This window comes from Diabrotica virgifera, chromosome 5 (genome assembly GCF_917563875.1).
Source record: "Diabrotica virgifera virgifera chromosome 5, PGI_DIABVI_V3a".
NCBI lineage: Eukaryota > Metazoa > Arthropoda > Insecta > Coleoptera > Chrysomelidae > Diabrotica > Diabrotica virgifera.
Window position 1 is genome coordinate 52131174 of NC_065447.1, and position 27752 is coordinate 52158925.

The 27752-nt window shown below is 34.5% G+C and overlaps 1 protein-coding gene across 1 annotated transcript in view; it reads left to right on the forward strand.

The window, feature by feature from the left end:
* The first annotated feature begins 21397 nt into the window (after positions 1-21397).
* Positions 21398-27752, forward strand: part of LOC126885725 (axotactin) — a 128203-nt gene continuing 121848 nt past the window's right edge. Inside the window, exon 1 of the mRNA XM_050652493.1 lies at positions 21398-21733. Within this exon, the coding sequence (XP_050508450.1) occupies positions 21683-21733 (51 nt within the window). The 5' untranslated portion in view covers positions 21398-21682. The remainder of the gene's footprint in view (positions 21734-27752) is intronic.

The window sequence follows — 27752 nt, forward strand, 5'->3', positions numbered from 1 at the left end:
AGAGAGAGAGAGAGAGAGAGAGAGAGAAAGAGAGAGAGAGAGAGAGACAGAGAGAGAGAGAAAGAAAGAGGGAGAGAGAGAACTATGATCCAGATGAAGGAGCTTTTGTGACTTTGAGATGGGATCTTGAGATATGACCTTAATATATTTCTCAATAGTACAAATAATTCGATTTAATTTATTAATTACTCCCAGACCAGATTTAGCCATGCGGCTCACACTCCCTCTAAGGGGAAAATTGACTCATACCAGATACCTAGGGTATCAAAAGGATTAAGTTCTGGTGGGACTCTTTCCATGTTATCGAGCCCTAGGTGACTTGGAATGCAGGTGTGTCTCCCAAAAATTTTCGTACACTTCTGACCGTCGCGAGTAGTACAGCTTTCTTCATGGTCTTGTAAAGATGTTCATTTAGGCTAGACCCAGCTTTTTGATGTTTTCTAAGAGGTTCTTCGGAATGACTCCAGTAGTAGAAAGAATAATAGGTATTGTCTGGGTACTTTCCATTCTCCATTGTCTCCCTATTTGTATTTCGAGATCTCTATACTTGGCGTTTTTTCGTTATGCTTACCAAGCAGATTATTGTTGTTAGGTATGGTCACACCTATTAATGTTGCTTGCCTAGTAAGTTTATTAACTAGTATGAGATCCGGTCTATTATGTGCCACTCGTTGGTCTGTGAGCACCGTCCGATCCCAGTATAGCTTGTAGTTGTCGTTTTCAAGCATTCTATCAGGGACGTATTGATAATAAGGAAGATGGTCGGTCTGGAGAAGTCCAAGTTTTCTAGCTAGTTCCTGGTGAAGAATCTTTCCTACTGAGTCATGGCGTTCTTTATACTCAGTTCCGACAAACGCCTGGCAGCCTCCGGTAAGGTGTTGGATGGATTCTTGGGCTTGACATCCATATCGGCATTTGTCGTTTTGGACTTGGGGATCTTTGACAATATACTTTAGGTAATTTCTAGTTGGAATCACCTGATTCTGAATGGCAAGTATGAAACCTTCCGTCTCGGGAAACACCTTTCCTGACGTCAACCAATAGTTCGACGCTGAGTTGTCGATATGTTCTTGGCTAATCTCATTCAGATGGCGCCCATGCAGAGACTTACCCATTCATGTGCGCATTTTTTCTTCATTAGATTGGTGGTTTATGCGCATTTCTTGTTTCTTCAGTTTAAGCGGTGTTGTGTCATCTACTGCGCATATTGCGCGATGTAAAGTAGATGTCTCAGCCTGCGCCTGAAAATAAGTTCTTAGATTGGTAACTTGTTTATCTAGTTGCTCACCTATGCCCATGATTCCTCTTCCTCCTAGGTATCTCGGTAATGTTGTTCTATCTACTGCACTGCGTGGATGATGTTTTTGTGCCTTTATTAGAAGTGTTCTTGCTTTTCGCTGAAGACTCTCAATATCCGTTTTGGACCACTTTATAATACCAAATAAGTAGCTAAACGCGGAAAAGGCTTACGTATTCAATGCCTTAAACAAATTTTTACTATTAAGATAAGATATGATTGATTTAGCTGTATCACTCTTCGTACGAACTCAGAAGTTAGTTCGGTTTTCATTTGTTTATAATCAATTTTCCGTGCTTACTTTGCTCCGAGATATACATATCATTTTCACCCATGGCCTCGATATTTTAGCCATCTTGCAGATCGAAACCTCCGGGCTGAACCTTTCCCCTGACTCTATTTAGAATACGGCACTCGTCTAATCCAAATTGCATACGGATGTCATTTGAAAAAGTTTCTACAGTATTCAGCATCTGATCTACGTGGTTTCGACTGGAAGCCATTAGTTTCAAATCATCCATATACAACAGATGATTAAGCTTCGCCACCACATTGTTGTTATTTTTGATGCTAAAACCCGAGTTACTGGAGTTCAGTAGCTGAGATCAAGGGCGGTCATATATCTTAATTCAGGGGGGGGGCCATTTTGTACAATTAGATATTAGCTCTCAATTTCAATACAGACACAAAACGCAGAATGGGATGTTTTATATATTGAAAAGAGAAAATAACAATAACTCGAATGAAATGAAATTATAAACAAAAAACTAATACTCTACATGACGAACTCTATGTTTCGGCTCACTCCACTTTTAGCGAAACGTTCTATTATATTGTCTTCGTTAATAACAATGTCCTTGTGGACATGCATTAGTGCAAGGCCAGTTAACCGTTCTTCACCCATATTGGCCCTCAGCCAACTCTTAAGTCTTCTCAGTCCTGAAAAACTCCTCTCTGCAGATGCAACACTTACTGGAAGAGTACACAATATTTTTAAAATTTTATTAATGATTGGATACATCATTTCATCACATTGTATGAGAGCATTTAGATCATCGCTCGGAATTTCCGATTCTTTGCTGTGTTTCCATCTCATTTTCCATAAATGTAGCTCTGCAATAAAAGTTGACTTCAGCACGTCTCTAACTGTCTCAAACAAACTTCCATATTTTGCAATCAAAATTTCTACGGCGGAATGGATGTCATCTTCATTTGAATGAATTAATATAGCAGGAACCCATATTTGCAGATTAAATACATCCATGGTTTCTTGCTGGAAACGACACTCAATGTCGGAAATGATACTTTCAAGTAAAGGAATATATATCGTTATTCGAAAGTATTCTGTGGAGGAATGAATATCTGGATTAGGTCGATTTTTCATGAATTTATTCACTCTTGGAATACATAAATCTATATTCAAATTTTCTAGACATGGCATTATTTCTTTAAGCAAAGCATTGAAATTTGTTTCTGCATTGTTGCGTTTGTCTTTCAAAACAAGCAGCGTATTTAGAACAGCATTCTGTGTAGAGCTTATAGCCAAATTTTTTGTTTGCAATAATTTGCTCAGAGGTAACGTTATTGCGAGTACTTCATTTAGACAAAACAAAGTGATAATAAAGCTGCAATTTGATGAGATCGCAAGTATATGCGTCCTAGCTTTACTGGAAGATTCTCTTTCGTTCCATTCGGAAATCAAATTCAAAGCTTGCAAAATTTTTTCAATCGATGCTTTAAACTGCAGAACGGAGTCGTGCCGTTCTACCCATCGCGTTTCACACAATCCAGAGAGCTGATCACCCAATGTTTGTTTGAGGACATAATTGCGTTTAGAAGAGGCTTTGAAAAAAGATATTATTTCCTTCATTACCCCTACAGCATTTCTCACACATTGAACGTTTGATGATTTCGACAAACTCAAATTTAAAGCATGATTGAAACATGGACATCGTACAGCTATATTCATTTCTTTTTGAATTTCTTGGACGGCTCCTTGTTGTTTTGATGTCATTACGCTGCATCCGTCTGTACAAATTCCTACACAATTTTCCAATGGTAAACAAAATTTTTGAACTTGTTTTATCACTGATTTTCCTAAAATAGTACCATTCAAAACCGGTTCCAACGTATCGGGACTGAGCTCATAGTTCTCAGAATGACAATCTATGAATGACACAAAATCCTCCCGCACGTTGTTACCTTCTAAGTATCTAATAACAATCGACATTTGGGAAACATGTGCTATGTCAGTAGTTTCGTCAAATATAATGTTGTAATATTTAGCATCACTAATTTTTTTCACGATAACAGAAAAAATTTCGTCTTTACAACATTCAATCAACTCATTTTGCGTTCTTTTGCTAATATATGTGGCACGTGACGACGTGTTTCTTAAATGCTCTTCTAAAGTTTTGTCTCCTGCTTCGATTCTGAATCGAAGAAGCTCTCGGAAGTTTCCCTCATTATTTGTCACATTGCTTTCTTCTAACAATGACCCGTCATCTCTATGGCCACGGAAAGGTATACATTGTTTGGCTAAAAAAATTATAGATCGAATGATTGGTTTGAGCCGATTTCGATTATCCTCTATCTGCCTGGCTCGAGCACTATCTATCAAATTTCTTATATCTAAAGATCGGTTTTCGTAACATTTTATAAAATTATCGCTCGATAAAACCGCTTCAATGTGATATCGATTTGTATTATGTTTATCTAGCACACCATCCATTCCAAATAATTTTGCAAATTTTGTAACTGGTGTGGTAACCAAACTTTGCAAACTTGTTGCTTTATTTTTACCACCTGAATTTGCGAAGATAGCACAGTGCTTACAAAAAAGTCCTTTCTTCAAGTCCGAAAACGCAATCCAGTTATATTTTTGGAGATGATCGTATCTCAAGTACCGCTTAACTAACTTGTTATTTTTGTTATGTTCAGAAAATGGAAATGAGTAGTTTTTTTCCGGAACCCACGTATTTTTCAAATAATTATATTTTTGAAAGTCTCCCAAACCACTCAAACCATCAACAACTCGACCAATGTCGTAGTTACTAACTTCATTGGACTTTTCTACAGCGACTTGCTTTAGTGTATTTTCATTATTAACTGATGTTTGTAATGTTGATACTGTTGTAAGTCGTTCTGGCACTACGAGATTCTGTTGAGAAGACGATGAGGAAGATGACCGGGATGACCCATTATCACCCACATCTTTAATTACTTTCTTCGGAACAACAGAAAAATACGAATGCAACGTATTCGTATTGTTTGCCCTCTTCATTTTCTGAAAAAAAAGAACATTTGTGATTCCGGCCAAACGAGAGATGGATATGCCCAGGTTTTTTAATTTGAGCCTAATAATAATTTGCAGTCACTTTTTGTTCAAATCGGAATCTATTAACTTTTGTATTTCGAAATAGATATAGCGAACATCTGCGCTGGACGAGAGAAAACTGCAGAGTATTATTTACTCATTGCTGATGTATTCGTTCCGTTAGCAAACAGAAAATTATTCCTAACCTATCTATGGATTTTTACTCACCTGTCATCCTGGAATAAAATGATGATTACAATCCGGCAATATATATAGTGCACTGCACCAATGTCACCTCTATAACTACGATACGATAGTGTATATCGGGTAGACGATAGATACTTCAGAATGTTCAAATTTCTACACAATACACAACGATATAACTTCCATAAAAAAATATGTACCTAGGCATTCTTATGTTTCTGTTTCTACACTGGACGTCGCCAGTGTCGGGATTCGCGCGGGAGGCGATGCACTTGCATTGGCGTAACCAGAGTTGAAGAGACAGGCATTATGATTAATTATCATTATTACAGATTGCAGTATCTAGGTATTTCAAAATCCGTATGTGAATCCATTCAAAATAATTAATTTACAGAGTAAATAATTTAAAATGTATTAACATAACATTATCCTGTGTTACTAGACAAGTTTATTTAAGGTGCATTGCCACCTTTGGGGGGGCCATGGCCCCCATGGCCCCCCCTTATGACCGCCCTTGGCTGAGATAGTGGGTGCATCTCTATGCAGAACCAAAGTGGACTCAACGAGTCCCCTGGAAAAGCCCCCGGTTAATTGGGATATCTTCAGTTTCGATATTGTTTTCACCAGCTGTTTGAAGGTGAATTTTATTCTTCCACTTCGTCATAATATGCTTTAAAAAGGTCACTATATTATCATCTACTTTATATATGTTAAGTATATATATAAGCCATACATGCGGTACTGAATCAAACGCTTTCTTGTAATCGATGAAAGCAGTAAAGAGATTTCGTTTTTTGATATCAACGCATGAAAGGCAATCCTTCCTAACCGACATCTATACAAATGTGCAGGAGAGCTGATCAAAAATTTTTTTTATTGAAAAATTCTTATAAAATATTTACTATTCATCATAGATAAATGCTTGTTAAAGTTTAGGCATTATAATATTGTGGGCTTTTATCTAATAAGTAATATTTAAACTTAACACTTCAAGTTTACCATTTAGAGTTGGTTAGTGAAAGATTACCCCAAAAAAATAACAGGTACAACTATCTATGCGCCTGAGCCTACAAAAAAAACTTTCAAGTATATTCAGTTACATACTTAAGCTACTGTATATGCAAATAGGTAAAAATGTATTAATAACGAAAAAATATTTTTGAATAATAGGAAAAAAAACTAAATAATTAAATTTTAGTCAGGTCCTTCAAGAAAAATAATCTAATTACTTATTATAAAGTAATATTTGCAACTCTATCCGACATTTTTGAAGGGAGTGAGTTTAACAAATAAAACGATTTTTGTTTTTAATCAATATTTTTATTGTATTGCAGTTTTTTTTTTGAATTAAAAATTAAGAACTTAAACAAAATTTGGTTTTTATAATAAACACTGGGTACGAATAAAAAAAATCTTCTAAATAATTGTTAAATAACATACTTAAGTAACATCAAGAATTTGCTTAAACAAGAAAGAGATCTCAACATATTATTAATTATTATTACTCCAAATAAGGCACAGTGCACAGTTTAACATCACAAGACTCATCAGAGTTAAAAAAGTTTCTTTAAAAATTCATACATAATATTATGTTCGTGTGTACTGTTTCATAAACACTTAACTATGGTACTAAGATCCAAAACTCTAACTATTGGAAAAATAGTTGGTAAAGAACACATTAAATGCAAAATTAACCAAGTGTACTTAGAGTAATATCCTATGTAAGACAATTTGTAAGGAACTCTATAATTCAATCTCAAACATATAACAAATGATAGCAAACAAACAAAACAAATAATAGTTAAAAAATTAACTTTAAATCGTATTTGGTCAAGACTGTAATACTGGAACCTCAAATAATTAAACTTATAAAAAATATGCTACTTAGGGGGGCTTGCGTAACGCTCCCTAAATCAATTTATGCCTAAACGCATTTAATAATGTCATTGAATCTTTTTCTAATCCAAACAGATGACGGAGAAACAATAATTGCATTTTAATGCATTTACCCATAAATTTATTTAGGAAATGTTACACAAGCCGACCGTATACTTTTTATTAATCAGCCTTAACACTTTGACTTCTTATATGTTATAACATCAAAATGAAAGCAACCATAAATTATAATATACTCGTAATACTAAAATTAATAACATAATATCAAAACAAAACTGTAGCAAAAATAAATTAAAAATCGCAATCAGGATCTTCTACGTCTGATTCTGATAACACATCTTTCATATTCGCATCCCGTGGAATGTTCAAATATTCATGATGAAAATAAGCTGGAATGACTTGGTCAGTACAAAGTTTCTGAAGATCGTGATATTTCTTTTGGAAATGGGCAGTAGTGATTTATAGCAGGACATAAGTGGGACCCTAGTCTTAGGCTGGACTTCAACATTGAATAATTTGGCAACAGAATTCATAGATGTTTTTATAGAAACAATGTGTTTGTCTTTTTTAAAAGTTGCAATCCGAACTTTACTTATTTTGCCAGTAAGATTTCCTTTAAAATATTTGTCTCCAATGTTATCCCATTTTTTAAATTGATCATAAGATATTCGCTCAACATTAAATGGCGATGGATTATTTCTAGCAGTTGAGAAAATGGTGAACCATTGGGAAGGTGCATAAACAGTTGTATGTTTAAGGTTATTTTCAATGATGGCGTGAGACGTATCCACTGGCATATAAGTGTGCCCAGTTAGTAGGAAATTCAACTGAATTGTTTCAAGATTACTACATTCCTGCAAAGTTTGATGAATCATTCCCATAACATTGCGGTTCCGGTTTTGCCCTGGACAACAATCGCAGTATAACAGCAATCGTTTAACATTTCCTCTGGCATCAACAGATTTAATGTATTTATGCAAAATTGTTGCTACTTCATTTGCACCTCGTTTACCATTAGATTTGTCCCAATAATAACAGAATACTTTACGAGTGCCATTCTCGTAGAAACATAGGTTATAAACAGCCAGTTTTCTACTATAGTATAATAGCATTGAAGGTGAATATGGCGTATTCAAGACCTTTTGAAGACCAAAGCTGACGCATAATGTAGAAGAATCATCTTTATGGATCTTTTTGTGACTTTTGAAACGGGCGTAACTTTCTTCTTTTTCTTTCTCATGCTGTTCTTTTTCTTTCAGTTTGTCAGGATCAGTGTTTTTTGCAAACATAAGGCATTTCTTGCACTTATCTTTCTTTGGTATATGAAAGCCGACGTTAAACTGCTCATGAAATATTTTGCGAAAAATTCTCTCACCCACAATATCCATACCTTGATTAATGACATTATTTTTATAACTTCCGTAAAGAGTTGGTATGTTCTTGAATTCTTCTGGTAAATAAACTTTACTGGAATCTTGGCGACCATAGTGCGATGGTAAAGCAGGCAAACTTTATATAAAGTTTATAACGGCATCCAGAGTAGTTTGTTTGGTTTTATTTGACGGCTCCATCTTTCCTCTCATGTCTTCCTTGGCACATCCCCACTCTGCATTTTTAACAATACTATAAATAGTTTTATCTGAAACATTCACAGTGGCTGCTAAGGACTGTAAGCATACATTTCTCTTACCTTCTCCTTCATTTATAAAATATTTTATAGTACAGTTGCGTTTTTCAGACTCACTGCGCTTGCGCTTCACACCTACTCTTTGCGCCAATGATACTAACCAATCTCGTCGTCGAGTTGTATCCAGTTTCCAGAAATGGTTAAATATGCTTTCTCTTCTTTCTTCTGGGATAGATCCACAGTTATTCCCACATTTTTTTCCTTGACATGGATTCGGGAGAACTTTCTTGGCTGGTACTGTCACTCCCTTCTTAGTTGTATATTCTTCCCCAGCTCTCTTCTTCTTAGATCTTTCTTTTCTTTTATTATTTTTTCTTTCCCTCAATCCAGCGTCACCTACAGTTTCTTCTTCTATGACCGATCCATTCGTTGTTGGTTTTCTTCTTCTGAAATTCTTTTTCTTTTTCTTGTTTTACCCGTTGACTCTGCATCATCTGTTTCCTCGTCGCTTGCACTTGCGCTCGACTGACTCGTTCCGAATACGAATACAGTATGCAGTACGTTATGCATAACCGACATTCAAAACATGGTTGCGCCTCCTAAGCGCCTATTATTCGTTTTGAAATTCAAATAAAATTATCTAAGCGACATCAAGTTGGTATCGTTTTTTTATGTAAAATTATCTAAGTTCTTTTTTATACCTATTTCGCAACAAGCAAAAATGTCTAAGCACAAATGATGTCAAATACATTTTTAGGAACAAATGTATAAGGACACGTTTAGATCATATTTCTGTTTGTAAAAAAATCGGTAAGCGACTATGATAGCAAAATCTAGAACAGGAAAACATACCGTACTGCTTGGTGCATATGATTTTACTTTCAGTAAATTTATCTAAGTTAACGGTTAATATAATTTTAAGACAGGAACAAATTACTATTCGTTTTTTTTTATAACTCAAACTGTCCAACCAACCGATATATAGAAAATTAGGACATTTTTGTTGCTTAGTCAGTTGAAAATGTGAGAATACTTAAGATTCACGTACTTCCTAAGCGACAACAAATCTCAACGCAGCGCTACGAGACCCAGACCAATCGACGCGGATTTTTATGGCGAGTCGAATGATATGTATATGTCGTTTTACCAAATCTTGTCGGTTAGGGAGCTTTGCCTTTCATGCGTTGATATATACTTGGCTTGAAATGACTGAGTGGATGACAAGTTGTTCTTTGCAACCCATGGAACTCTTAGCGCATGCTTTTTATTGAGGCTCTATGATATTGTTTTGAGTTTTAGAGCACAGTGCTGGTAGATGCGCCGAGTTACACAGGATGTGACCAATTTGTACAAAGTTGAAAGACAAGTAACTGGGCGGTATTTTCCTGGATCTTGGGTGTTATTTTGATCCATCGGTATTAGATAAGTGGTTCCCTGAGTAAGAAATGATGGCATTTCTTAATAGTATACATTTCTATTTCATTTTATATTGGTTTTACTCCTTTGAGTAACTAGGTCCATTTTACGTTGGAATTTGCCAGCTGAACAGACGGGGTCGTGAATTGTAAGTTTTTTTAATTGCCTCTTGTCTTCTTTGCTTCAGCATCCATCTGGCTTGTAATTTTTAGATGTCATGGAGGTGTTACCAGGAAAATGGTCCAATAAGTTTTTAACTAAATATCTTTTAGGAATATTTTTAATATTTTTCAATATTTTTAATATGTCTATTAGGTTGACAGTCTATTAGGTAAACTTTAAAACTTTGACTTTCAGTTACCAGATGTCGTTAGACACCTACTTCATAAACGTCAGTTGCAATGCGGGGATAAGCTCTCGGAGATTCGTCACTTGGGGCAGAGAGCAGCAAACCTACGCGTCTCTGATGATGACACCAATTAGAGTCGAAAATCGTCGATTTAGAGTGCTGGTTTGCGCTCTCTGTACTAAGTGAAAAATAAGACAGTTTTGCCTTCGCATTGCAACTGAATAAAAATGGTTTACATTTTTATTTCATTTTACTATAAAACAATTCGCTGTAAAACGAAAATGATTTATTTTCTATTTCAGTTTGTTCAGAGAGGACCATAAAAGCCCTTACGTACGTTTTATTTTCATTAGAGATTTCAAAGGGTGTATATATGGTTACCTCTCAAATATATCTTGTATTTTTTTATCAAAATCATTTCAGGGGAACATGATTCAGCGTTTTCTGTTTAATTACGATTAATCTTGCAAATCGATGGAGTTGTTGCCATAGTGAACTTTTAGCAATGTTTACTAAATGACAAACGATATAATACATGCGTTATGCGTTTCTATTAAACTATCTACTAATATTTACATGTTTTATTACTAAAAAGATAATTTCGAAATTAATTGGCAATAACTATTAAATTTATCAAACTTGGATAATACATAACGATAATCTCCCTTTTGGTCGTAAAATCTACGTATATAATATTGATTCTTGCAATTTTACGTTTTCCCCAATCATCATGATGTGGCAGTGCTACATTATCTAACTCTAACACAACAACAATGATATTTATATAAAGCTTTGTAACATATTGGGCTCTACATATAAAGAAAGTTCTAGTATCAAATAAACGTTAAACAAGAACTCAAGACAGAATATATAGAAAATGTGACGAGGTCATCGGTCAAGAACAATTTGACTTCAGAAAAGGGGACACGAGAAGCAATATTCTGTCTTTAAACTCTGACACAAAGGTGCCAAAGATTAACAAGCTGACCTTTTTGTCTGTTTTAGAGATTTTGAAAAAGCGTTCGACCGAACTAAAATACAACGAGGTGTCAGACAGGGTTGCGTGCTATCACCGATACTGTTTAACGTCTACTCTGAGATAATATTTGCAAACGCTTTATCGCACTCTTCAAAGGAGTCAGGATAAACGGTCAAAGCGTAAATAGCATCCGCTATGCAGATGACATTGTTTTAATGGCTGATTCGGACCATAGTCTCCAGATACTGTTAAATAGGGTTACTGAGAGTTGTGAAAAAATGGAAGTGAAGGTCAATACTGCGAAAACCAAAGTTATTAAAATATCAAGGAAAAAAATTTACCCTTTCCAAAATATGTGAACCACCAACAGCTTGAATACGTAAACCTATACAAATATCTTGACTGCTGGTTCAACAATTCCATCAATACTGATGATCCATTTCTATTTCACATCTGATCGGTTCTATGATGATTATTGTTTTAGTTTTATGAAATGAAATTTTCATGTTGAATTCTTTTGTACCTGCTTATTTTAAATCTTGGCCTAATCTTTGCAGACTATCTTCATCTTGAGCTGTCAATATTGCGTCGTCTGCGCAACAGAGTATTTTTACTTCTTTGTTTATCATTCTATATCCTCTTCTTTTGTTGAATGTTGACTATGACATATTAAATTCAAGAGCATATTACCCATGCTCTTACTAGCATGAGACACATATGCAGATGATCTTGATCTCGTTAGAGACTCCATCCTATCCCTAAAAGACATTTTCAACAAGGTGGAAGGAGCAACAAGTGAAGTAGGGCTGAATATTATTGAAGAGAAGACGAAATATATGTGTATAATAGAACGACACAGAGAGACAGGATAGGTCAAAATGTGAAGATCAACACCTTCAATTTCGAAAGAGTACAACGATATTACTGAAGAAATAATAGACAGAAAGAATCCTATCGGCAAATCGCTGTCTATTTACACTGGATCAGGGCCACTTTATCCATTAGGCAATATAGGCAGTTGCCTAGGGCGGCACATTATGAGAGGGCGGCAAAAATACCGTACAAAAAATATTTGTATATAAACATTATGGATCTAAGTTCTGTCATTAAAGAGTATGAAGCTCTATCAAATTACTTTACCGGAAGGAAGCCAAAAAATTGTGCCCAAAGAAAACATAAAGAAATAAGAAAGAGAAATTCAATTTGACGAGGGGGCCGATGATGAACTAAACTTTTCAGCTAGTGATGAGATGGAAATCCACACATTCTATGTTATAATCGACACTCTGAAAAGAGACCTGAATAGACGTCTGGAATCTTATCGACTTATTTATCAACGTTTTCGTGTTATTAACAGATTTGTCAAAATTAAGCAATGAAGAAATTATTAAAGAAGCTGAAAATCTGATACAAAATAAAGACGACCAAGATACATCATTCATACATGAATGCATTCACTTAAAGGGTCATTTGGATACCACAATAAAATCACCAATTGACATATCTTAATATTTAAAGAAGAGCTAGTGCAGTCACTGAAGGTGGATATGAGCTATTGCCTCCGATTTCGTTGAACCTCCATTGATTTGCATGAAAATTGGTGAGTCGTTAGAGGATATCTCAAGGAACAAATGTGACATGGTGTGAACTTGAGCTTTTACCCTGGGGATGGATGCCACCTCTTCTCGGGGCTGGAAATTATTTTATTAGAAATATCCCCAGAATTCGATAGATGGACAAATTCTAAGCATAATTTGTTACATAAAGTTATTAAAATAAATTAATACTTTTTGGGTTATTAAAGATCAAAGTTTTTTTGTCGTGAGAAAAATGCATGTTTTTTATCGATTTTTCATAAATAACTCTTTTCATAAATAAAAAAACTATTAAGATTTTACAAAAAAGTTATTCTTCTTCTTCTTCCTTCTTGTATGTAGGCTTTAAAGCCTGTTTCTTCTTCAATATTATCCTCCTAAATTGTTTAGGTTATCGCACCACCTTTTTCTTGGTCTGTCAATACTTCTTCGTCCATTTGGTGACTTATCTCGTGCTATTCGTACTATCCTATCCTCTGCCATTCTACTAATGTGTTCGTTCCACTCCTGTTTCCGTTTTGTCACCCATCCATTTATGTCTTCCATATTGCATGATCGTCTTATGTTTTCGCTCCTCTCCCTATCCAACAGACTTTTCCCTGATATTCGTCGGAGTATTTTCATCTCTGTTGTTTCTAGTAGTCGTCTCGTTTTAGATGTGTCAGGCCTTGTCTCCGCCGTGTATGTTAATATAGGTCTAATTGCTGCTTTATAGATTCTTGCTTTTGTGTCTTGTCTTAAGTGTTTGTTCTTCCAGATTGTGTCATTAAGAGATCCCGCCGCTTTACTTGCTTTTAAGCTTTGTTGTCGTACTTCCTCTTCAACATCTCCGTAACTGGTTATATCAATTCCCAGATATCTAAACCTTGCTTCCTGCTTTATTATTTTCCCATCAATTTCGATTTTACATCGTAGTGGGTATTTAGATGTTGTCATACATTTGGTTTTTTCTGCTGATATTATCATATTGTATTTCTTGGCTGTTGTATTAAAGATGTGTGTTAATCTTTGGAGATCGTCTTCTGTCTCGGCGATTAATGCGGCGTCGTCTGCATAACACAATACTTTGATTTCTTTATTCCCCATTCTGTAACCACGACCTTTACGTACTGCTTCTATTATTTCGTCCATTATTATATTAAAGAGCAGTGGGCTTAATGAGTCACCTTGTCTGACTCCACTTTGTACTGGTATAAACTGCGTTAGTTTTCCATTTATCTTTGCCTGTATTCAATTATGAAAGTAGATGTTTTCGATGGTTTGTATAATATTGATTGGTATGTTTCTTCCATACAGTAAATGTAAGACGTCTTCGACTTGGATGCGATCGAAAGCCTTTGTCAGGTCTATAAAACATAGATATGCTGGTTTATTGTACTCAATGGCCTTTTCTGTGATTTGTCTCAGTACAAATACGGCGTCTACGCAGGATCTTCCGGATCTGAATCCTTGTTGTTCATCTGATAAAGTTGTTAGTTTATTGATTTTGTTGGTTAGGACTTTTGTGGTTAGCTTAAGTGCGGTGTTTAGTAGATTTATACCTCTATAATTGTTGGGGTCTTCTTTGTCTCCTTTTTTGAACATTGGTATCATTATGCTGTTTCTCCATGCGTCTGGTATCTTGCAGTGCAATATTAGTTTTTGTATAAGTTTTGTCATCTCTAGGGTTATACTTTCTCCTCCGTATTTTAGAAGCTCGTTGGTTATTCCGTCTGGTCCTGGTGACTTCCTATTTTTGAGTGAATTTATGGCTACCCCTACTTCCTGAAAACTGATTTCAATTTCGTGTCTTAATTCAGGTAGGTTATTATTTTGATTATGATTTTCCTTTCCTTTAAACAGTTCCGTCAAGTATCTTTCCCATTCGTTTGCTGGTATGTTATTGTATTCCTTCAATTCTGCCATTTCTTTCCGTTGGTTTCTTATGAATCTCCATATTTGTTTTTGTGTTCCGTAGAAGTCGCTTTCCATCCTTTTTGTAAACTGTTCCCAGTGTTCATTTTTTGTTCTTCGTACCAATTGCTTTGTTTCATTTCGTATTCTTCTATAGGTGTCTCTGGATTCTGGAGTGTTTGATGTTTTATACTTCATGTAGGCGTCTCTCTTCTCTTTACATTTGTCTTTTATTTCTTTTCTGAACCATGGTGTATTGTTGTTGTTTCTTTTGTTCAGTATGACTTTGCGTTTTCCTAGAGCTTCTGTTGCTGCCTCTTCAATATCGTTTTTAATTTTCTCCCAGCTCGCGTTTATATCTTCGATGTCGTCTATCTGCTTCAGCTGTATCTTCTGTGCTAGCCTCCTTTGGTACATTTCTTTGGTAGAATCGTTCCACAGTGATTCTACATTGAATTTTTCCTCGGTGATTTCCTGTGGAAAATGTTTTGGTGTTAGTTTCATTCTTATTTTTGCTAGGACTAATTTGTGTTCTCTCCCTGCGTCTGCCGAGTTTAAAGTTCGAATATCTAGAATCTGCTCTGGGTGGATTTTTCTATTAGTGACTATAAAGTCAATCATAGATTTGTGCCCCCTGGAGTTTTCAAACGTATATTTATACTGAAGCTTATGGTCGAAAAATGTATTATTGATTCGCAGTTCGTTAAAAGCACAGAGATTAGCCATGAGTTCTCCATTTGAGTTGACATGGTTTTCATTGAATCTTTGTTTTACTCCTGGAACTATTTCATTTCCGATTCGTGCATTAAAATCCCCCATAAGAATTAAGTGTTCTTCATGAGGTATATCGTCCAGGATGGTTTGCAACTGTTCGTAGAATGCCTCTCGTTCCTTCTTAGGTTTGCAGTCCTCGGGACAAAAAAGTTATTATTACCAAAATTAAATCTAATAGAAAACGAAATAAACTCCTTACAGGAAAAACCTTTTAATGTTAACTAAAAGTGAATTATAGGTACATAACTGAATGTATATTTTTGTCGGCGAGTACCCGAATCTAAGTATTCAATATTAAATAACGGGAAAATGATGCATTTTATAACATAACCTCATTAAACATTTGTCAAAGTACTTAGAAATATCTATCAAATGAGCTCCCGGACAAGTTGATAGCGTTAAAATTTATGCACCTAATATTTTCAAAACTTACCTTTTAAAAATTTTTCCAAACAAGTTATTGTTTTTTTTTTAATAATTCCGTTAGTTGTTACGATATCAGGTTTGCCTGAGTATCAGTTTAATCTTTTAGACCCCTTACTTTTTTTAAATAAAAGGTTAAATGGCCCCGCTTACATGGTTCTCGCAGCAAAATTTAAGCTTTAAACGTATCTATCTCGCTTATGTTTTACCCTACAGAAATAGTAAAAAGGTAAAATATTTGATACAGAAAAAACTAAAATTTGGTCGGACATATATCACTTTTTACGTATATTGAGTATTTTTGAAGTTATTATCAAAAGAAAATGAAAATTACAATAATTTTAAAAATTCCGATTTTTTTAAATTACATACTTTTTTTCAAAAATATGCATTCTCAACTGGTCAAATATATTGAAATCATTACTTATGCTAATATAAAGAAATTCTTCTAAGGATTACTATAAATTTTGATTTTTGTAGAAATGGTGTATGTTTTATTTTTCACTTTGTCCTAAAAAGTTCTAAAGGGTTCTCTTATTTTCATCATAACTTGCTTAATTGTGATGCTATTAACTTCTACTGGAGCTCATTTGATAGATACTCCGAAGTACTTTGACAAGTGCTTAGCGGGTATATTTTATAAAATGCATCGTTTTCCCGTTATTTAAGCTTGAATACATAGATTTGAGTACTCGTCGAAAAAATATACATTCAATTACCCATAACTCACTTTGAATTGACATTAATTTAGTTCTTTAGTGAGTAGTGTATTCAGATTTTTATTATCTTCAATTTTGGTAATATGTAATAACTTTTTTGTAACAGCTTACAGTTTTCGAGTTATACGTGAAAAACAGCTTTGCTTTAAAACATGCATTTTTTACGAAAAAATAAAATCTTTGATCTTTGATAACTCAAAAAGTATTGATTTATATTAATAACTTTATATAACAAATTTTACTTAGAATTTGTCTCTCTATCGATTTATGGTATTATTTTTTCACCCCCACGTAAAGTGGTAGTTTTTACCATCACGATAAAAGCGCAAGTTGGCATCATGTCACCTTTGTTCCTTGAGGTATCCTCTAACTACTCAACAATTTTCATGAAAATCGATGGAGGCTCAACGAAATCGGAGGTAAAAACCTTCAGTGACTGCACTAAGTGGATTGAAAGATATTTTCCCTAATTTTGACATTGCTATGTACATTTATTTGTTGCCAACGTGTCCGCTGAAAGGTCATTTTCGAAAATGTCAAGAATAAAAAATAATTTCCCATCAAGAAAATTTTATTGTCAAGAACAAAATTTTTTTTGAAAAGTCTTTTTTTGAAAAGAAGTCTCTGATGTGATCGAACTGGAATGACAATTTTTTCTATTGTAGGTAATCATCGTAGTTTAAATCCATTTTTAGTGGATTCTTATTTAAATAAAAATTTCTGCATTTTTTTTTTTTTCGCAAAAATGGTACATGTTTGAAGGGCGGCTACTAGAGAATTGCCTAGGGCGTCAACTGACCTAAACGCGGCCCTGCACTGGATAAGCGTATAAAATCAACAAATCTTACAAGAAGTTCAAAGATTAAAATCTATAAATCCATAGTCAGACCTGTACTAACATATGGATGCGAAACGTGGACCATGACCTAAGCAAACGAAGAAAATCTCAGACGTTTTGAACGAAAGTCAGAACCAATATCGAATTATAAGCACTCTACAATAACGCTGATATTGTCCAAGAAATTAAATCACAGCGACTAAGATGGGCATGAAAGAAAATTTCAAAAACAATGAAATTAGAGGGGCGTACGAATACCTAAAAAAGATAAAAATGGGTATAAACCTCAAACAACTCTATGTAAAGATGAAAGTGGGCAAATAATCAGTGACCAACAGAAAGTCACAGAAACCTGGAAGCATTATTTTCAGACCCTACTTGGGACACAAGTAGACATATAAGATGAAATGGGTACGAACTAAATAGAAGAGAATGAAGTAGAGAATGGAGTAGAACCTCCAACCATAGAGGAAGTTCTCGAAGCTATTAAGTCCCAGAAAAGCAATAAAGTCCCGGAGTTGACGAAATACCAGCAGAATTGTATAAGGTAGGTGGCAAGTAACCACCCAGCAAGTCACATTCACGTGCTCGTCAAAGACATATAGCAAGAATAGAAAATACCCGACGACTGCAAGAGAAGTATAGTATTCCCGATCTATGTAAATATAAAAAAGGAGACGAAAAACTCCAGTGCAAAAACAACCGTGGAATTTATCTACTATGTACAGCATATAAAGTCCTCACGTATATTATAAACCAGCGGCTATTATAAATCTTGTTGGAGAGTATCAGACGGGCTTCCGACGGGGAAGATCGACACTGGATCAAATATTTACAGTCAAACAGATCTTGAGCAAATCATGGGAATACGACATTAATGTTCACAACGTGTTTGTAGACTTCAAACAGGCATACGACTCAGTCAAAAGGAACAAACTCTACAATATATTGGCTGAATTGGCAATACTATACAAGCTAATTAGACTCATTAAACCCACAATGGATGAAACTCAGGCATGTGAACGAATACAAAACCACCGGACAGACTTTTTCGCAGGGACTAAAGCAGGGACATGGGCTGGCCCCAACTTTGTTTAACCTGGACTGGAGTATGCGGTTAGGCAAATTCAAACTGGACGAGGAAACCTACTGACCAACCGAACGGTTCAACTGGCCGCTTATGCCGATGATATTAATATTATGAGTAGAACATCAACAGGAGCAAAGGAAACAGACACAGTGTTAAAAACCCAAACAAAAAGGCGAGGTCTGGAAATTAACATAGAAAAAACAAAAATAATGATACAGACGAGAAGAAATATAGTCCCACAAAACATTATACATGAAGATGACATTGAAACGGTTGGAAAGGTTACATACCTGGTAGTAGAACTTTATGCCGACGGATCAGAAGATGGAGAAATACGAAAGAGAATAGCGCAGGCAAACAGAGCTTATTTTGCACTCTCCCATATATTTCGGTCTAAAAATGTCCGCCGAAATACAAATATGAGAATCTATAAAACCTTAATTCAACCAATAGCATGCTATGGCAGTAAATCATGGGTCCTGAAAGAAAATCCAAAAACAAACTCGACACATTAGAAAGGGAAGTAGTGAGGAGAAAACTAGGGCCTGTGAGGGAAAACTGAATCTTCAGAAGTCGATACAACAACGATCTCTATTAACTTTATATACAGGGTGTTTGGTAAAGAATGGGCCATAGCTTAACCTTAGATTTCTGAGCTTAAAATAGGTCGATTTAACCTAACTTACCTTAGGACGAAAGTTGATAATATCCGAAATACAGGGTGTCAAAGTTAAACTTTTATTTTATTTATTTTTGAATATTTCCTGACAGGCATGGGACAACAACACGAAATTTGGTAAGTGGTGCTGTTATTGTACAATCTACTAAATTATGTTAAACAAACGTTTCTAACTACTACCAGAGGCGTACGACGGGGGAAAGTGAATGGTTGACCCTTTCCAAGTTCTACGGTACTGGCGGAATTGTTATTTTAGTGCAATTTTTTTATTCTCCAATACTTTCTATTTAAAAAACATAGGTACTCTTCATTCGTAAGGTTAAAGCCATTAGTTTTCGAGATATTTGAAGCTAAAAACGACGGAGCATAATACATAAATCAACTTAAGTGTGCCTTTTCATTTTTAGCTTCAAATATTTCGAAAACTATTGACTTATAATGAAGAGTATATTATTTGCATAGAAAGTATTGCAGAATTTAAAAATTATGCTAAATTGGCAGTTTCATCAGTGGCGTAGAATTTGGGCAGGGTCAACCATTCACTTTCCCCTGTCGTACGGCTCTGGTAGTAGCCAGAAACGATTATTTAACATAATTTAGTAGGGTGTACATTGCCTACATTTTCTGTCAAGTATCACACGGATATGTCAAATTATTTTAAAGTATTATTTTTTTTAAATAATTTATTCTTTACTTAAAACTTTAAGAACTATTTGTGCCCGGTACTATAAAACTATTTGACATATCTTCTTGGTACTTGGCAGAAAGTGTAGTCACCGTACACCCTACCAAATTATGTTAAATAATCGTTTGTGGTTAATACCAGAGGCGTACGACAGGGGAAAATGAATGGTTGACCCTTACCAAATTCTACCCCACTGATGAAACTGCTATTTCAGCATAATTTTTAGATTCTGCAGTACTTTCTATGCAAATAATATACTCTTCATTCGTAACGATAAAGTCATTAGTTTTCGAGATATTTGAAGTTAAAAATGAAAAGGCACACTTATTTTGATTAATGTATTATGCTCCTTCGTTTTTAGCTTCAAATAACTCTAAAACTGATGGCTTTATCGTTACGAATGAAGAGTATGTTATTCACATAGAAAGTATTGGAGAATCAAAAAATTGTAATAAAATAGAAATTCCGTCAGTGGCGTAGAATTTGGGAAGGGTCAACCATTCAGGTTCCCCAGTCGTACGCCTCTGGTAGTAGCCAGAAACGTTTGTTTAACATAATTTAGTAGGGTGTACAGTACCAGCACCACTTACCAAATTTCGTGTTGTTGTCCCATGTCTGTCAGGAAATATTAAAAAAAAAATCAAATAAAAGTTTAACTTTGACACCCTGTATTTCGGATATTATCAACTTTCGTACTAAGATAAGTTAGGTTAAATCGACCTATTTTAAGCTCAGGAATCTAAGGTTAAGCTATGACCCATTCTTTACCAAACATCCTGTAGAAGGAAACACCCCTGTCAGACTTCATTAGAATACAAACATTGCAATGGGCAGGACATGTGATAAGAATGGGAGAGGACAGGCTACCAAAAAGAGCACTGATTGCTAGAATGCAGGGAAAGACACCGGTTGGAAAGCCAAGAAAGCGCTGGGAAGACACAGTAAACATCGACGCACAAGCCCTTTTAGGATCATATTTTATTGCAATTGCTTCAAAATTGTGTTAGAAAATAACTTCTTTTCGCTGTAACCGTCTCCTATTGGAGGTTGGCTACCATCACAGCAATCTTAACTTTGTTGGCTGCAGCTCTGAACAATTGGGTGCGTTCGGACGACCACAGCGGCTGGACAGCTGAGCCAGCAGTAGCTGTCAGACGTCACCGCTGGAAGCCAGCCGCTGAGAGATTTACTAAGCTTTCCCTATCACGGCTGGATACAACCACTCAGCCGATTTCTGCTGACAGCCAGCCGCTATGGTCGTCCGAACGCACCCATTATTTTATTGAACTGCACCCGTACCACTCCCTTAAATTTCGCAACCAGGAAATCCTCCTACGTCCCACATTTCTCTTTCCCATTTCCATAGAAAATAACAATCCAAATTAAAAAAAAATGTGCAATTATTTAAAATTGATAAAAATAAAACTAAATTTTTCTAAATTTTAATTATGCGATTCACCTTTACTAACATCTAAACATATTACATCCAGTATACTAACGTCGTCGCTATAAACCGTCAGACAAAAATTAGATACATTACTTCAATGATCATTATCAGAAGTAATAACATAATGGTCTCCGGCATGACACTTGAAGAAGGGAATAGCAGTATCAAGTCGTCTGTCGTTTAGTCATTTTTTGACTTCTAAACTGTAATAAACTGAATGTAATTTATCTCAACATTTATTGCTGCTATAATCGAAGTTTTGAGAAATAATAAATAATTATATATATTTAAATATAATTTATACATTTTGAATAAATGTAAAAAGAAAAATATGCGAATAAAGCATTGTAACATAGAATCTAGAACGGTGGCGTGTGATTATAAAATAATATGTCCTCTTTCATGGATATCAACTAAAATTTTTTGGTGATTGTGTAAAAGTAACATTAGAGACGATGTGGAGTTCAATTGGTCGTGACGTCATTTTATATCCTTTATTGGAGAGGGTAAGTCACCGTCTTTATTTTTTAAATTAGTCTTATTGTTTATAATAGATGCAAATTTGTCTGATGCAATTGTTTAATTCGGTATATTAAGAATTATTGACTGGTGTGTGATAGTGTTGGTAGTCGAAATTATAGACAGACACCGATACATGTTTGTTTCTGCTTCTTTTTATCCTTTTAATCCTTTTTATCCTTTTCTGAGTTTTAGTATTTCTCATTTTACGTAGGATCTCGTTATTTCTTCTTTTCATTTCTACAATCTATTAATATTTGACCTTTTCTCCTTTACCTGTATTGATCAGGGCCTATTTTACCACTAGTCCCATGAGGCCCCTGCCTCGGGCCCGCATTTAAATGGGGCCCGAAAAGATCACCAAAAGAATATTTTTATTGAAAAAAACAAATTAAAATTTCAAAATTATTTAATTTTACGAACAGGAAATGATAACAAATTTGGTTAGAGTTATATTCATAAGCCATAAACCATTCTTATCATAACGAGTAGGTAGATTGCCTTGTCGGAATTTTAGAAGCAAAATTAAACACCCCTCCGAAGGATTAACAAGAGGTATTTACGATTTACAAGAGGTATAGTCACGTATTTGTCATAATATTGATTCAAATGCACTTTTAAATTTAATATATAGTTTGATGTTTGATGCCGTTTTTTGTAAAGATAAAGTATTGATTGCTTGTATTAGTTTTCAGTCCTGTTCTTTTTAAGTTAGCTCAACTAATCTATTCATTAATCAGTACCTAGTCGTTTTATTAAATTTTTATCATGAGTTACCAACATTTAAGTGGCAGTGAAAAACGAAAAAAAAAACAAAAATCAAGAAAACAGGAACGGCTGGCACAAAAAGATGGACTCCTAAAAACGCTCTTGCATCGCTGCTCTTCCCAGCGCTTTCTTTGCTTTCCAACCGGTCTCTTTCCCTACATCCAAGCGTTCAGTTCTCTTTTTGGTAGCCTAACCTCGCCCATTCTTATCAAATGTCCGGCCCATTGCAATCTTTGTATTCTGATGAAGTTTGACAGGGGCGTTTCCTTATAAAGTTGATAACGCTGGTTGTTGTATCAAATTCACAGGTCCTAGTTTTTTCCTCAGTACTCTACCTTCGAATGTGTCGAGTTTGTTTTTGGATGTTTCTTTCAAGACCCATGCTTCACTGCCATAGCATGCTATTGGTCGAATTAAGGTTTTATAGATTTTTATCCTTGTATTTAGGTGGACACTTTTAAATCGAAATATATGGGAGAGGGCAAAATAAGCTCTGTTTGCCTGTGTTATTCTCCTCCGTATTTCTCTATCTTCTAATCCATCGGCATATATATTTCTACTCCCAGGTATGTAAATTTTCCAACCGTTTCAATGTCATCTTCATGTATAATGTTTTATGGGACTATATTTCTTCTCGTCTCTATCATTATTTTTGATTTTTTCTGTGTTAATTTCCAAACCTAGCCTTTTCGTTTGCGTTTTTAACTCTGCGTATGTTTCTTATGCTCCTGTTGATGTTCTACTCATAATATTAATATCATGGGCATAAGTGGAGAGTTGAACGGTTCTGTTGGTCAGTAGGTTTTCTTGTCCAGTCTGCATTTGCCTAACCGCATACTCCAGTGCCAGGTTAAACAATGTTGGGGCCAGTCCATCTCCTTGCTTCAATCGCTACGAGATTTTGAAAAAGTCTGTCAGGTGGTTTTATGCTCATACACATGCCTCAGTTTCATCCATTGTGTCTTTATTGAGCCTAATCAGCTTGTGTCGTATTGCGAATTCAGCCAAACAAAGGTATAGTCTCTTCTTTTCGACTAAGTCGTATGCCTGTTTGAAGTCTACAAACACGTTGTGAACACCAATGCCGTGTTCCCATGATTTGCTAAAGACCTGCTTGACTGTAAATATTTGGTCCATTGTCGATCTTCTCCGTCTGAAGCCCATCTGAAACTCTCCAATACTATTTTCTGCTAGTGGTTGGAGCCGCTGGTTTATAATATACTTACGTGAGGACTTTATATGCTGTACATACTTAGTATAGAGAAACTCCAAGGTAGTTTTTGCACTTCAAACAATTTTTAATTATTGAAATATAAATTTCATTTATTGCAATATATTATATTAAATATTAAAAATTTTATTAATTAAAAATTGCAATTTTAAAAATTTCAATTTTTGGTGCAACTATATTTCTATTAAATAATTAATACATTTAAAAAAGTTAATATTTATTATTACTATTTATAAATTTTTGTTTTTTTTTGGGAGCACTCCCAAATTATGATTTGAGAGTGCTCCTCAAACGTTCAACGTGTCTTGGTTTGTTTATATTTATATACTTATTTCTATATTATGTCTCAGATTAGCGAATCGACTATAGATAGTATCAGGGCCGTGCCGTGCTATGATGCGGCGAGGCAGTCGCATCAGGCGGCATCACAAGTGGGGCGGCATAATCAGTAAAATAAAAAAAATTGTCAGATTGTGTAAAGATGTAGTCAGAAACTATAGAAAAAATGAAAAGTTACAGACAATGAGCAAAATGAAACTTTAATGAAATTACAGAAAATTTTGATATGAGTTCCGAATTTCCAGCTGAAAATAAAATTCAGCCAGGAGAAGAAAGCTTTTATTTGACTAGGAAAAATCTGATTTGTTCATCTATATTTTAGACATTGCCGTTAATTCTTTGATTGATCGATTTTCACTTCTAGAAATTCATAAAAATTTAAAATTTTTATATTTTTTAAATTAAGGGAAATATATGATGAAACACTAGAAAAATATTGTATGAACCTTCATTCAATACTTTCAATCTAACGAGAAGAAGTAAAAAAATCTAATGATATAATGATCTTCTAATAGAAGAATTGAGTGATCTATTTCAACTGATACCATACTCCATGAAACCTTTAGAGGTTTTGAACTATTTGCACCAAAATGACCTAATTTCTTTATACCCAAATGTAGTTGTAAACTAAGAATTTTATTAACACTCCCTGTCTCGGTAGCTAGTGGGGAAAGAAGTTTTTCAAAATCAAGAACTATTAACGAAGCTCCATAAGACAAACAAAAATAAAAAATTTAGCACTTATTTCAATAGAGTTCTCACTAATCCCCACTAGACTACACCCATTCTGATTGACGAGTTTGCCAAAATTAAAGTCAGAAGGGTAAAATTATAATTTTTGTAAATGTTACTTGAGAGCATAGGCGCAAAATTTGCGTGCATTGCTTTTTAAATACTTTCATTTTTTTTTCGAATCCTGAAAAAACGAATAAATATTTTTTAAAAATTTAAACGCAGATTGAAAGATAACATTATTACCGAGGGCCGAAAGTCCCTTAGGATAAATAAAAGGTTTCTTTTGAATAAGATATGTGAAATTAAAAATTACACTCAATTTTCTCTTTTTTTTTCACCCTTTAACTTATTCAAATAAACATTAGAGAGATTTGCAGGGACTTTCGGCCCTCGGTAATAATGGTGTCTTTTATTCTGCATTTAAATTTTTCAAAAATAATAATTAGTTTTCTCAGGATTCGAAAAAGAAATTAATGCATTTAAAACGCATTGCAAGCAAATTTTGCGCCTACCCACTCCTAATGTAGTGTTAATACAAATGTATTTCATAATGTAAAGTATGTTTTGTTTTTAAAATAAAATGGGCCTGGATCCCGCGTAACAAAAATAAATTGATTAATAGCAAGCTGAAAATTTGTTAATAGCTTAATGGTGCCACGGCGGAGAAACTTTGATGTTTGGGAACAGTGGAATAGGGGAAGTTTTAATTGTGGAACAGGTTAAAGATTTGGAACGTCAGACTACGAAAACGTCCCATGTATTTTGTCGGACAGAACTTCCAATTGATTTGTTACCCTTGCATTAAACTCTCATGCAAAAATCAGACTGGTATTTATCACCAACAGGGCATTTTAATAAGTCCGACACGTAAAACATGTCAAATGACAGGAATTATGACAGGTGATAAATAGCAGTCTGATTTTTTCGTGAGAGTTTAATGAAGGGGTAACAAATCAATTGGAAGTTCTGTCCGACAAAATACATGGGGCGTTTTCGTAATCTGACGTTACAAATTTTTAACCTGTTCCACAATTAAAACTTTCCCTGTTCCAGTGTTCCCGTACATCAAAGTTTGTCCTACTACACATCTTTAAGCTATTAACAAATTTTCAGCTTGCTATTTATCAACTTTTTTTAGTACGCGGGATCCAGGCCTAAAAGTTATCGTTCATTTTGATTAGTTTCTTTTAATAAAGATAAAAATTAAGTTTCACTAATATTTAAGGGGCGACATTTCGAAGATTTGCATCATATTGAAAAAATGTACCGCACGGCTCTGGATAGTATTACTCTTTAAGATTGAAAAATGTTTCAAGAACTTTAGTAACTTACTGTCGTGAAATTTTTCAAAACGTTGTTATAAATAAAATAGAATACGGAGAAGAATCACCTACATTCAAGAAGGGTAGAGCCGGAATATCATGTGACATTAGAGGTTCTTTTATATTTGATCTGTTTAAATTTGTCACCCGCCTTACATTATTTTTAATTATTTTACGTTTAGTTATATTATTCCTGTATGATCTGTATGCAAAAGATTAAGCATTTCTTGTCTTAAGGATTAAAAAAAAAACTTTATACAATGCTTTAAGTTCCGAAACAACAACAATATTCTTATTATTTTTAGGCCAACCTTTATAATACAAACTAACAATCTGTTTAAAAATAATTAAATGCGACTGTAACTGTCTCAAACTACGGTATCGGAAGATAAATTTTAATACAATGAATGATGATATCAGCTAATGTGGGTTCATCCTTAGCATTATTTGTTAAGTAGTTCTTAGACAGTAGCCACGTACATCCTACTCCCAGGTAGTACATATCTTATATCTAAGGCATATTTTAATAACTCAAGCACTATTATCTGCAATCTAGCTCTAATTTTACTTATGTCTTCTCTTACTATACTAAATTTACAATCAAGATGCAGTAGAAATAAACAAACCAAAATACGTTAAATGCTACTAGAAGCACTCCCGAATCATAATTTACAATGTATAAACTTTGAAAATCATGATTTGGGATTGCTCCTAGTAGCATTTAACGTGTCTTGGTTTGTTTATTTCTACTGCATCTTGATTGTAAATTTAGTATAGTACCAAATTGTGACACAACAACGCCGGTGTATCTACTTTTGCTATTATAACCTTTTTTTGCTAACAAAGAAGCCATCAACTGTAACCTTAATAAGGGTACTGATGCCATTTATTACAAGAAACGTAATATTTGCTTCAACGGAGCCTATTTTACTGTGACTAATGTTTTTGGGTGTAAAATGGGTGTAAAATTTACACCCATTACACACAACTAACATTGTTTTACTTTCTTCTTATACCATACCTATTATTCGTTTTACTGAACACTAAAAAGTACTTTTTGATAGTGTAGCACATTGAGCATCTGCATCTAACTTAAATTTTCTTTGAAATACCGGACATTCTTTTGGTCTGTGTCAGTTTTTGAACACCTACCATAGTTAAAAGTTATCCCTTCTGGGTCATTCTCTACCTTAATACGTTTGAACTTCTTTTTTCATATTACATTTACCTCTTTTCTTGTAAAAGTTTTGCTGGAGATTCGCCTGTTTCTGTAGCTTTCCGCAATTCTATTTTTCGTAACATTATTTCTTGTAAAACGTTATCATCTGAAACGCCTGAAATTGATCAAAATTTTCTCTAGGTTTCTGAATTCTACTAAAAAACTTCAAACGTTCAATTATTACATTTATTCTTGGTAAACAGTACTCCTCAAGCTTCTGTATAACTACAGCATATTTTTTTCTATCTGAAGTATTTAAATCAAATTTATTACTTATAAATATCCAGATTGTCTTCCCCTCCTACACTCATAGTTAGTGTTTCATCATCTTTTTGAACCTACTCCGTTGCTTTCAGATATATACTCAGTGAGATTAGAAGTGTTAGACCCAG